The sequence below is a fragment of the Sorghum bicolor genome, chromosome 9 (assembly GCF_000003195.3).
Source record: "Sorghum bicolor cultivar BTx623 chromosome 9, Sorghum_bicolor_NCBIv3, whole genome shotgun sequence".
Classification (NCBI taxonomy): Eukaryota; Viridiplantae; Streptophyta; class Magnoliopsida; order Poales; family Poaceae; genus Sorghum; species Sorghum bicolor.
Window position 1 is genome coordinate 6657888 of NC_012878.2, and position 11984 is coordinate 6669871.

The 11984-nt window shown below is 42.4% G+C and overlaps 1 protein-coding gene across 1 annotated transcript; it reads left to right on the forward strand.

Annotated features, from left to right (window-relative positions):
- On the forward strand, window positions 1300-11681 carry LOC8080949 (mediator of RNA polymerase II transcription subunit 33A). Its single transcript, XM_021447530.1, has 12 exons — window positions 1300-1821; window positions 1960-2070; window positions 3303-3638; window positions 4402-4712; window positions 4795-4886; window positions 5019-5340; window positions 5447-5642; window positions 5741-5855; window positions 5951-6109; window positions 6778-7444; window positions 9774-9983; window positions 10136-11681. Exons 1-12 carry the CDS (start codon window positions 1529-1531, stop codon window positions 11224-11226), a joined length of 3903 nt encoding a protein of 1300 aa, XP_021303205.1. The 5' UTR covers window positions 1300-1528; the 3' UTR covers window positions 11227-11681.

Sequence of the window (11984 nt, forward strand, 5' to 3'; positions counted from 1 at the left end):
GACATGAGGCTAGTTTGCATGTCCTTGATTGAGCGATGAGGCGAGGTGGACAGAGGGACTAGAGGCTTGCAGCCAGTGGTCGGTGACGCTTTGGCTAGCGAATGTGCTATTGGTGACCCACGCCAGTGGCTAGTGATTGCCACGCCTGAGTCGTCTATGCACAATGTCACGCCAGCACCGATATGCTCTCTTTGGATTTTTTTAAGAGTTAGAGCAAACATGAGTACACGATACGTCAGACAAGCTGAGAAGATCCTCGAGCTATAGGTTTGAGGGAGTGCTCGAACTCATGTGGTTGCTAGCTAGAGCTGAGACAAAAAAAAACTACTTTTACTTTTATGGTAGGTGGGTTTCACTAGATTATCATTGAGTTTGTAGATTTATCAGAATGTTTTGTGAAAGGTGTACTTAACTCTATTTGTTATATTTTTTTTTGACAACTTTGTAAAATTTTTTAGCTTAATCTTTTGACCTGCTGAGACCGTTTTGCCCCTGCCTTCGTCTACTAGTTCTCTACTCTCACGGTCACGCCATTTTCTCCCGTTCTCTCCCCGTCTCTCTGTCACGGACGACCGGTGTCCGGGCGGGAGCCCGCCGCCGCCCAAGGGCCGCACCTCCTCCGGCGCGCCGCCGCTCCCTGCGCGTGCAGCGGCTTGTCATGGAGGAGGTCCAGATCCTCAAGCTTGGTGAGAAGCCGCCCGCTCCCGCGCCAGCCCCGGTGCTAGCAGCGCCTCCCGTGGCGCAAGCCTCGACGGCCGCGGCGGCGATTGACCAGCGCGCCCTCTGCTCCACCGGCCGGATCGGGCCACGGGCACCCGCCGTGGACCGTGGGGCCGTGTGCCGACGAACCCACCGTAGCCAACGTGGCCGTATACGCGGGCCCGTCGTTTTTTAATTAATTAAAAGAGACTTTTTTTTACAACAAATAATATTTAAAAGAATTACTCTTTTTATTCTAAAATAAATGTCGTTTTCGATTTTTAATTTTAACTAAATATATCTAAAAAGTTATTAATATTTATAATACATAGATAATATTATTAGATATTATTAGATAGATCGTTAAATATGTTTTTATAATAAACTTATTTAGAGAAGTAAATATCTATATATTTTTTATAAATCTATTTAGAGTTGAAAAAATACGTATCCTATAGCGACATCACGGATGGAGTATTTAGTTCATAAAGGCCTTGTTTAGTTCACCGAAAATCCAAAAACTTTTCATAATTCTCCATCACATCGAATCTTGCGGTATATATATAGAGCACTAAATATAGACGGAAATAAAAACTAATTGTACAATTTACCTGTAAATGGTTAGATAATTTTTTCAGAACTAAACAAGTCAAAGCACTCGATAGTTTTTTCATCAGGACCGATTGACCATTAGGCTTCGATGATCAAAGCTTTTCGCTTCAAATAAACACACCCAGTCCACCAGCAGCAGCTTCTCCTCCTTTCGCCAACCCAAATCCCCTGCGCAGTGAGCACACCAGAGCAGAGCTCCCCAAAACCAGGCGGGCCGATGGCTGCCGGTGCCGCCGTCACGGAGCTGGAGCTGGAGCGGCGGGTGATGGCGGCGGTGAAGGCCTCCGCGGAGCGCGGGGACCCGCCGCTTCTCCAGGCGGCCGAGGCGGCGCGCTGCATCCGCGAGGGCCCCACCGCCTCCGCTCCGGGCGGCGGCCTCGCGCTCTCGCAGGCGCTGGTGACCAACCTCTGCTTCGCGCACAACACAGCCGCCATGTGGAAGCTGCTGGATCAGGCCATGTTGTCCCGCCTGGTGGACCCTCTCCACACCCTCGCCCTCCTTACCCCGAGGTGCTTGGGCGAGCGATTCGACCTTCCCTTCTCCTTAATTTGCGCGTCGTCGTCTCCTTTTTATCAATTGGGGGGTGCTTTCAGATGCTAAGTTGCCGGTTGTTGTGCTGGTTTGTAATACTGTTGCTTGCTATGCAGGGTGGTGCCGAGCCGGCGGGAGCAGCCGGAGGCGTACAGGCTCTACCTCGACCTTCTCGGCCGGTACGCGGTGGCCCCTGTTTACCCGGAGCGCATGGAGAACAAGGATATGTAAGGACCTTACTCCTCAGTACTACGTTACACTTGCATCCTTCATTTTTGGTTTGGTGTACTCTGTATTCACGATACAACTTGCACACGTCAGAATTGGCAAATTGCTTGTTGGATATCCCAGTTTAAATTCTGTGCTGTATTTGCTCATGTTTTTCGGGTACGTGGGCCCAGCTTGACCCGGCTGTTAGGGGGTTGTCTGGTCATTTCCGTTAGATGTAACTGGAGGTGGAAACTAGGTAGGATGAAAACGATTGCAAAATTCTTGGACTTGGTCTTGGTCTTCAAAGGAAAAGGTGCACCATTTCTAACCTTGTGCTGTCATGAAGTCGTGCTCTAGAAATAAAAAACTTTGTGCTGTGGTTGAAAGGCTTCACAAGTGTCATTAAGCTCCTTTCACATTTTTCAAAAGCACCCCCCCTACTTTTTGGGGATATAAGCTACTGAGTAAATATTTAAAACCTACAGTTTAATTGGCCTAACTATCTTCAACTATAAATTGTTCCATCAATCTGCAGCTTTCTGATAATCAATCACCTGTAGGCATGCAAAATTTACTCTTAGTTTTTCGTTAAAATCATATTTTCTATTTGATTCACAGTCAAACACCTTACTGCATAAGTGCATATCATAGCACAGCACAGTTTGTCAGGAATCTGCAAACTATTCCTATGTGTACTAACATGGTCAAACTGTCTGATTGAAATGTGTGCAAATGCCAAGGGTTTGAGATGCCACATACCACTGAGGCGCCTATTGGTCAAGTGCACGATTTCTTTTTCACATCAATGTATGCTGCCCGTCAATGTTGTGAGCTACTCCTAGTTAATATTTGGTAAATATGCTTTAGGTTCTTCCAACTTAGGTGGATTCGCCACATAGTACCTGTAAGCTTGCCATAAAATTCATGCTCAGATGTGTGCAACTGTAGCTTTTCAGTCCTTTATCCAGCTAATCTCTATCTGGTTTTTGAGAAAATTATTTTCCAATATTTTAGCTTTAACTTTAGATATGGCTTTAATTTTTTACTGATTGTTATATTCATCTGCAATGTACTTTGTATCAGTTGCCTGGGCTGATTAGCATGTGATCAGGCAAGTCCTGATCTAGCAGCAGAACTATTCTGGGGAATACAAGATGTTCTGAAATATTTTATTTGGTGAACAAATTTTCTGATACGAACATATAATCCTCTCAAATGTGCTAACTTTATATTTGCATTTACTATGCAGGTTAGCCAAATCTATTGACGGTGCTATGCAGCTTTCACATAGATTTGGTTTTCAACATTTGGATTTTGGACATACTGTTATTTTGTTTGTGTTGAGTCTTGTCAACATGCTGATTGATTGCATCTTAGATGATTGTGGATTGCCCGTCACCTCTGCTGATGAACATGGCAACAGAAATGATATGAATTTTAATGGCAATGGGAGATCACTTGACAGGGGAGATGAGCACCGTGAACATCTAAGAAGAAAGAATATACTTATGTCTATTGAAGTTGTTGAGAAGGTCACTGCAAACAAAATTGTCCAAGTCTTTCTGCGGCTTGTCAATCGTAACACGTATGTTGTGTTATCTTTGTAACTTTACAGTTTACACTTCTCTGCCATGCAAATCTTGATCATTACCAGTTTGTAGATCCTCAGCTACGTACTCCCTAAAAAACTAGGTTTCATCCAAATCGGTAAAGTTTGCTTGTTTTTAGAAACATTTTTCACTTGACAAGCTTGGGGTTGGGGATGAAAATGAAATTGATATATTATCATGTTATCAGATGGTAATAGTACCTTTGAGTTTTTGGCAGTATGTGCAATAGTGCCAGCTGCTGTCTATGTTTTGTCCTAGATGTGACATGTTAGCATGGGTGGGATTGAGAGCACTATTTTGACCAATAAAAAAAGAGAAGAACTTTGACCGTACTAATTTTATTAGGGAGAACATATATGTGGAGTTGGTTCAAGCTACACATCATCTTAGACACTTTCAAATAAGTCAATTTGTAGCTTGTCGTGTCATGTTTGATTCTTTCCCAGATACAAAACTTCATAAAACTTATGGCTTTGTGGTGATTCTAAACTTCAAGCTTATGATTTCATTTTAGAATGTGAGTTTGCAGTTCTAAAAAAAGAAAAAAAAAGAGAATGTGAGTATGCATGCATTGTTTGGGAGAACTTTGGTACAGGTATATTTGTTGACATTGAGCATAGAAAGGTTTTGGATTGTGATCCCCCTCTCCAGACCACTCAATCACTGTTCAAATGTTCTAGTATATTGTGTATGTTAAACTGATAATACTTCCATTCCTTTTTGGATGTGGTAGGATAGACCTGAAAATTTCAATTATCTACTTCGGAAACTTCCTCTTATTGGTGCTCTTAAAAAGAAGAACACTTTGTCTCCGTACAATCTGCTAGATAGTTTGATTATGAATATACAGAATGTCATAAGCACGGACTACCAATTAGACAGGAAAAGGCTTCTGGGAGTTCCTGTTAGCATACAGCCTTGCAGTTCAGCTGTTTACAGTATATTCAGAGCTGGAAAGGTATCTTGTTGGATTTCTTTTGACATGTTTATGGAGAATGCAATGGATGGGAGACATCTTCATGCTATATCATCAGTAGAATATCTAACAGGTGCATAAATGCATAAAGATGTTAATTCTTGCCTTTCCAATAGCTTTAAAACATTTTCTAACATGAAACCATTGGTTGACAGAACTATCCAAAACACTTCAAGTGTTGAATCGGGCAACCTGGCAAGAGACCTTTCAAGCTTTATGGATTTCGGCTTTGCGGCTAGTACAGCGAGTGAGATGATTTTTAAATAAAGAATAAGAAAAAAAGAAAAAAAGTATTTACTTATGTTGTCATTTGACATATGCTCCAAACACATACAGTACTATTGATATTTACTCCTTGCTAAAAAAATGTGCTTAATAGGGCCCAGATGCTTCAGAAGGACCATTTCCTAGTCTTGATTCACGGTTGTGCATGTTGTTGGCTATTATTCCCTTGTCCATTGCAACTATTGTGAAGGAAGAAGTGGGCAATCTGGAAGGGGAAACAACCTCTGTTATAAGAGGACAATTAGTGTCTTCACTTCAGATTCTGAGGCAATTTTTTGGTCTTCTTTCACCACCTCCAGCAGCTGTACATTTGGCAAATACTGCAGCTAGAAAAGCAGCAGTTGTTCTGTCTAACCTGAAAAATGGGAGAGAGAACATGTACACTTCTTTCAAAGACAGTCCCTCTATTAAAGCAGGTTACCTATGAACTGATAGATATTTTTAACATTTAGTATCCTTTGGTTATCTTGTTCTTTTCGCAATTATGAATTATCTAATCATAGTTACACTTCAAAATTGTAGTTGGAAATATGCTACATCTTATCGTGGAAGCCTGTATCACAAGGAACTTAATTGATACATCTGCTTATTTCTGGCCTGGCTACGTGGTTCCACTTAAAGAATCATCTCCAGTTCAGGAGTCTCCATGGCCATCTTTAGTAGAAGGGTCTCCACTTATAGAACTTAAGGACGCCCTTATGGTCACACCTGCTTCGAGGTGATAAATCATAGGAATATACTAATTTTAGAGCTTTTTTGGTTTTATGTCTGTTGACTAGCTTGATTCATGATTTCATTCCTATTTTGTTTTCTTAGTGTAGCAGAGTTGGAGAAATTGTACTCTTTTGCAGTAAGTGGGTCACCGGAGGAAAAGTTGGCGGCTTCGAAGATTTTGTGTGGAGCATCACTTCTTCGTGGTTGGAACATTCAGGTATTATTCAATTTAAAAGAACCACATTGTAGATTTGTAGTAATGTTCTACAGAAGAATGTAACATGTTTGCGTGCAATTTGTTTTTCTACTTAGGAACATGTTGTTCAAATGGTGCTTAAGTTGTTATCGACATTCCTCCCTCTGGATTCTGGACCAGAAGGGCGATATGTACAGCACATGCCTATGCTACATGCTCTTGTATCAGGAATTTCTTCTATTGACACTGTTCATATTCTCTCAATGTATGGCCTGGTAAGAAACAACGCTAGCTTAATAGTTCGCTCTATTCGTTTCGACTTAATCATGGATAACATGGGGTTCTGATGAAGTTTGAGATGAAATCAAGAATAACCTAGAATTATCTGTGTTCCTTGAAGCAGAATGATTTTTTTAACTAATCTTGTGTTAAACATATTTCTCAGGCATGGAGTCATATAAAATAAGTATTGACAAAACTTTGTCAGTCCATGTGCATCTTTCATACTTTTGGTTTTGAATTACGGATAGTATCTCTTTAAGTTATTGCTGCAATCATGGTGCCTTGCAAACCAAACGGCGAACCTACTGGAATTTTTTTTATTACATTCCTTGCATGCAGTTTAATGCTCGTTGGATGTCAGCACCGCATGTTACATTGATAGGCCAGTGGGCAAAGGCCACCCCTATGGTTTTTACTTTGAGAAGGAACCTCAGTCAAACCGACTGAGAAAACCCCTGAACCCTGGCTTCACCCTATAGGTTCGCACCGTGACCTGGTCCAACCATAAGCCACTGGGCTGGTGACCAATTGCAACTATATTGTAAAAGAAAATTTATTTGCACGGAGTAGTAATTGGTTTACATGCTTTGGTGGTATATGTGTTGTATGAACCTGTTGTGGGCTTATGTTACCATCTCCCTTGTGACATGATATTTTGCAGGTGCCAGAAGTAGCATCTATGTTAATGCCTCTCTGTGAGATTTTTGGATCTTTACCTCCATCTGATCATAGGAGTTGTAAATTTGAAGAGGCTTCTGTGTATTCAGTATTCTCATGTGCTTTCCTGTCCCTGCTTCGCTTGTGGAAATTTCATAGACCACCTATTGAGAATGCTTTATCAAGGCGTGGAGTCTCTGTTTGGTCAGAGCTCCATTTGGATTTTCTCTTGTTATTACGTAATAGTCATTCTTCTTTGAAAAATCTATCTAAGGTTACTCAATCAAGCATATTTGAATTAGATACACCATTTCAAAAGCCAGTGTATATTGACTCATTTCCAAAGCTAAGGGCATGGTACTTCCAGAATCAAGCTTGCATAGCCTCTACACTTTCTAGTGCTTGCAGCAGGACAACTGTGCTCCATGTGGCAAACATGATACTGAAAATTATATGCCATAATAAAGTGCCAAAAGGTGGTGCCTTGTCTGTAAATACTCAGTCAACAGCAAATTCCAGTACGAGTAGTTCACCTGCAGGTGCACAGGAAGATATGTGCCAGTGGCCAACACTTCCAGCATGGGAAATTCTTGAAGCTGTTCCTTTTGTGCTTGAGGCTGTGCTAACTTCATGTGCTCATGGCAGACTTTCATCCCGTGATTTGGTTACAGGTTATACCTCTGACTACAATTTCTGTCTGTTTTGGTATTGCTCTACAAACTAATAGGGTGTTTGGTTTGAAGAATGAAGTAGTCCATCATCTTCTCACTCACTTTTTTGTTTGGTTTATGAAATAGAACTGAGTTGATCCATCACCAACTCATTGAAAAACAAGCGGGCAATGGTTTGTGGGGGGGGGGGGGGGGGACACCACACACCCATTGTAGGCATTTCATATATATAGCCATATGCCCATATATGAGAGTTGTACAAGAATCAGTAATAATGGTAGTACAACAGTGTGTTAGCTAAACATAATTCCTAATACCCATCTGCAGTCGTAGCGGTAGGATCACGGGTCCACAGACTAGAGTTGTACAGGTGCCCTTCGTCATGATGTCTGCAAATTGATGCGGTTGAGGGAACATGGAGGACACGGATATGGCCTAAGGCGATCCTCTCTCAGATGAAGTGGATGTTGTTTTAGATGTGCCTGGTGCACTAGTGATGAATGGGTTTGACCATTGTTGGGCGAAACAATCACTAAACCATCATTGAGTAGAATTAACTCAATTGGATAAAATTTTCATGTCCGGTACAGTACATGTCAGGGGGCATTTATAGGGTCAAGAACCTTCAATTATTCTATTACAATTGCACTTTTGCCCCTAGATTAGCTATTACACTGGAATCATTGCTTTTCTATTCTATGTTTCTACAATGTCCATCTGGCTTCGCCGGGATGGGTCTTCGGGATGAGGCTTCGTGGTCTCAACCTGTGTTGGCTTCATTCTGTTCGCCTCTGACTTCGCTTCATCGCGAAGTGTGTCCATCATCTACGGTCCTCTGCCTTGGACTTCGTCCAAATTGTCTTCGTCTTTGCCCTTTTTGTCTTCGCCAAATACCTCTGAAGGCTCTGAACAACGTGAAGTCATTTGTGTGCAACAAACATGAAGACAACACATTGGTTAAAGTTTTAGTCAAATTCGGGGACTACCGAGGTTGAATCCCCAACAAGAACCATGTAGAAAGGGCTCACGTTGTCACATTAGACAATCATCACTGAAGGAATCGAGATGTGGAGCTCTTGTAGCTAGCAGCACTCTGTAATGGCGTGGGCGACAATGCGATACTCCGCCTCCACGCTCGAGCGGTGGAAGACCAGGACACTAGGTTGTCTCCAAGGAAGATGAGCCGGTGTTGGAGTATGCATTTAGGGAGGTGGCTGGTCTGACGCCAATGTGAAGGCATGTGGAGAGGGAGCCCTTCACAAAGCGGAGGATCTGCTCGATCGGTGTGAGATGAGGCTCACTAGGATGAGATGCATGAACAGGTAGAACTACATACTTTCAGTTGTGTTAGGGATAGATACTGGAGCGCACTAGCAAGGCTCCAGTACTCCGAGGCATCGGCGATGGGAGCTCAATCTATGATTGACAGCTTGGCCCGGGTGACCACCGGTGTCGCTGTCGTTGTGGGCCAACATGCTGGAGGAGCTCGACATAGTACTGACAGGAATGGGCGTCGCTGGAGTGCGTGATAGATGTACCAAATTAGCATGAGAAATTAGGGGCCAGTGAAACCCAAACTAGCATGAGAAATTGAGTAATTTTACCAAATTTGAGGAATAAGCTCATGATGCACCATCTCATCTAGAATAAGGTGGTTCCTCAAACCAAACACCCCGAAGTGTTTCATATGAATCTGGATATTTTTATTTTCTCTAGTTTGGAGAATTGATTTTCATTCCATGTCAATCTCAACTATTTGCCACTGAATGATTGGACAAAAATGCCTTTCAAAAGCAAAAAATGGGAGCATTTCTGTCCACTTTGTCCAAGGATTTTATCGAACATTTGCAACTTTTAAGTCTAGCACATGCACAGTTTCCATTGGGACTAAGTTTTCTAAGAAGTGCTGACAAACTTATGTAGCACCTGCACAATAGATTGAGCACTATGCAAGGCGCAGAAGGTCATGGGGAACTTTGTTGCTCCTACGACAGTTCTCGTTCTTCCAGTAATTGTCCAATGATCTGGCCTGCCTGCTTCGTGCACTGCCTTGTTTGCCTAGTCGCTGCCTATGTGGGCAACATACCTAAAAAAGTTAGGCAGCTGAGTGACAGACAGCGCCAAGGTTCATTTTCAGTCACCTGCTCTTAGGACACTGCTTGAGTTTCAAAGTTCCTTACTGTATTTATCTTGACCATTATATATTTGTAGGTAGAGCCGTAGAGGCTTACTTTATTGTACTGCAGTAAACAACCAGTCTTTTTTTTCAGTTTTGCTCTCCACTGTCCTTGCATACTTCTTAGCATATTACCATTGTACTTGATTTCAGGTCTAAGAGATCTTGCAGGTTTCTTGCCTGCTTCACTTGCTGCTATTGTCAGCTACTTTTCTGCAGAAGTCACTCGTGGCATATGGAAGCCGGTTATGTTGAATGGAATGGACTGGCCAAGTCCAGCTGCAACTCTTCCAGTAGTTGAATCGGAGACAAAAGAAGTTCTTGCATTTGCTGGTGTTCATATCAATATCTGCCCACGACCACGTATGTCAATGCTTGTTTGTGTAATTTGTTCATTTTGTTCTTTAGATTTACATTATCACAATCTATAATTTTCAGTATTTAAGATAATATTAACTTTTCTCAGGCCAATATCTCATATCACACTCTTAACTGGGCACTTAATCCTTCTACAGGTTTTGTGATGCCGATGCTTCCATTGCCAATAGCAGCGCTAATCAGTTTGTCAATAACAGTCAAGATGGATGAATTCAGTCACCTACACGGCATCATTGGCCAAGGAATTGAAATTTGTACAACATCTAGTTCATGGCCCACTGCGCAAATTATAGGTGCATTGTGGTCCCAAAAAGTACGGCGGTGGCATGATTTTATCATCCTGGCTTGTTCACAGTCCCCCTTCACTCGAGATAACACCGCAGTGGCACAACTGATCAGGAGTTGCTTCTCATCTTTCATTGGGCCTTTGGTTGATGGGCGCTCCTGCTTCGCAGCAAACCGAGGAGTTGCTAATCTGCTGGGGCAGACTTTTGATGAAAAAGCCCACAGGCTTGCTGTAGCACCAGGATTTCTTTACATGAGATCTTGCCGGTTATTTCCAAACAACAGCTTTGTTTGTGAAGAGATTTTGGAGGTGGTCGTTGAGAGAGCACATGCGCTAGCCAATGCTTGTAGTTCTGATAGACCTGCTCGTTTGAGGTCAGACTCTTTGCCGCTATCAGCTGCATCATCCTTGGTAGAGCAGATAGCATCACTTGCAGCAACTATGCTTTGTCATGCTGGTGGGGTGAATTTGATTTGTCTCCTCTACGAGCAGATTATGCCCACTCTGCTGCTTTCAGGTGGAAAAGCTAAGCTTGGTTCCGCTGGTCAGGTATGCAGCATAATCGAAGGATTCACATTAGCTCATGTTCTCCTCGTTTCGGGTGCAAGCATCTGGGGAGTCGGAGAAACGTCGCCAGCTTACACTTCAATATACACATCCAAAAGGCAACGGGTTGTCGATAGACACTTGGAGTTCATGACCAGGGTAATGGAGGGTAACATTGTGCTGGGCTGTGGCGATACCACATGGAGGTCCTATGTTGTCTGTTTTGTCAACTTGCTGGTCAACTTTGTGCCCACATGGATTCCTGAAGTGAAGCTAAAGACGCTACAGAAATTGGCATCTGGGCTTCAGAAATGGCACGAGGGTGATCTTGCCCTCTCTTTGCTTGAGCGAGGGGGAGCCAAAACCGTGACTTCAGTAGTTGAATCCCTTTTGTAATAAGCAGGTGCTCAACTGGCAGTATAGTTTTATACGACAGCTTGGTCAATATACACACATAACATGTTATTGATCTGAAAATTCAGTCATCAGAAAAATAAACAGTACAGTTCTACCGAAGCTTGATTGTTCATATTGTCGGTCAGCTAGGTAGCAGTTTTTATAGTAGTTAGTACATGTCAGTGTGTAATTAATGAACTTGTCATTTACTGGCAGTAGTCCATTTGGGGTGATATAAAATTCATGGAATAATTGAAAAAAAAAAATCAGTATTAGAAAACAGTATTGCTGGGAGCCTGGCGTCCGTTCCATCGGACGACCCGTGCAGATGTGCCATTAGTCTTTTTGCTTCCATAGTTTGGGTAATTCTTGTGCCGCTCATGTCGCCCTGATGGAAATAGATTACTAAGAGCATCTCCAGGAGAGCTGCAATATAACTTGGTACTGCTTCCTTTAGCCAAAGCGCAAGAAAACTGGTCTCCAGCTGACTAACCAATCATTAGGACTGACTTATGACTGCGAATGAATTACAGCAAGAGTTACAGAATGATTGAATTGTCAGTTACTAAGTGGTTTTTTATGTGTTTTGGGGTAAATGTAGTTTTTTGTATAACAAAAGATGACAAAAAAAATCACTGTTACAACTCTTTGTTCCGTAATGTAGATACTTAGTACTCAGTTACAGAGCACATTTTTAAACATGCGTATTTTAGATTCTTCCAGACTAGACAAGAGGACAACAAAACAGACTACGCACA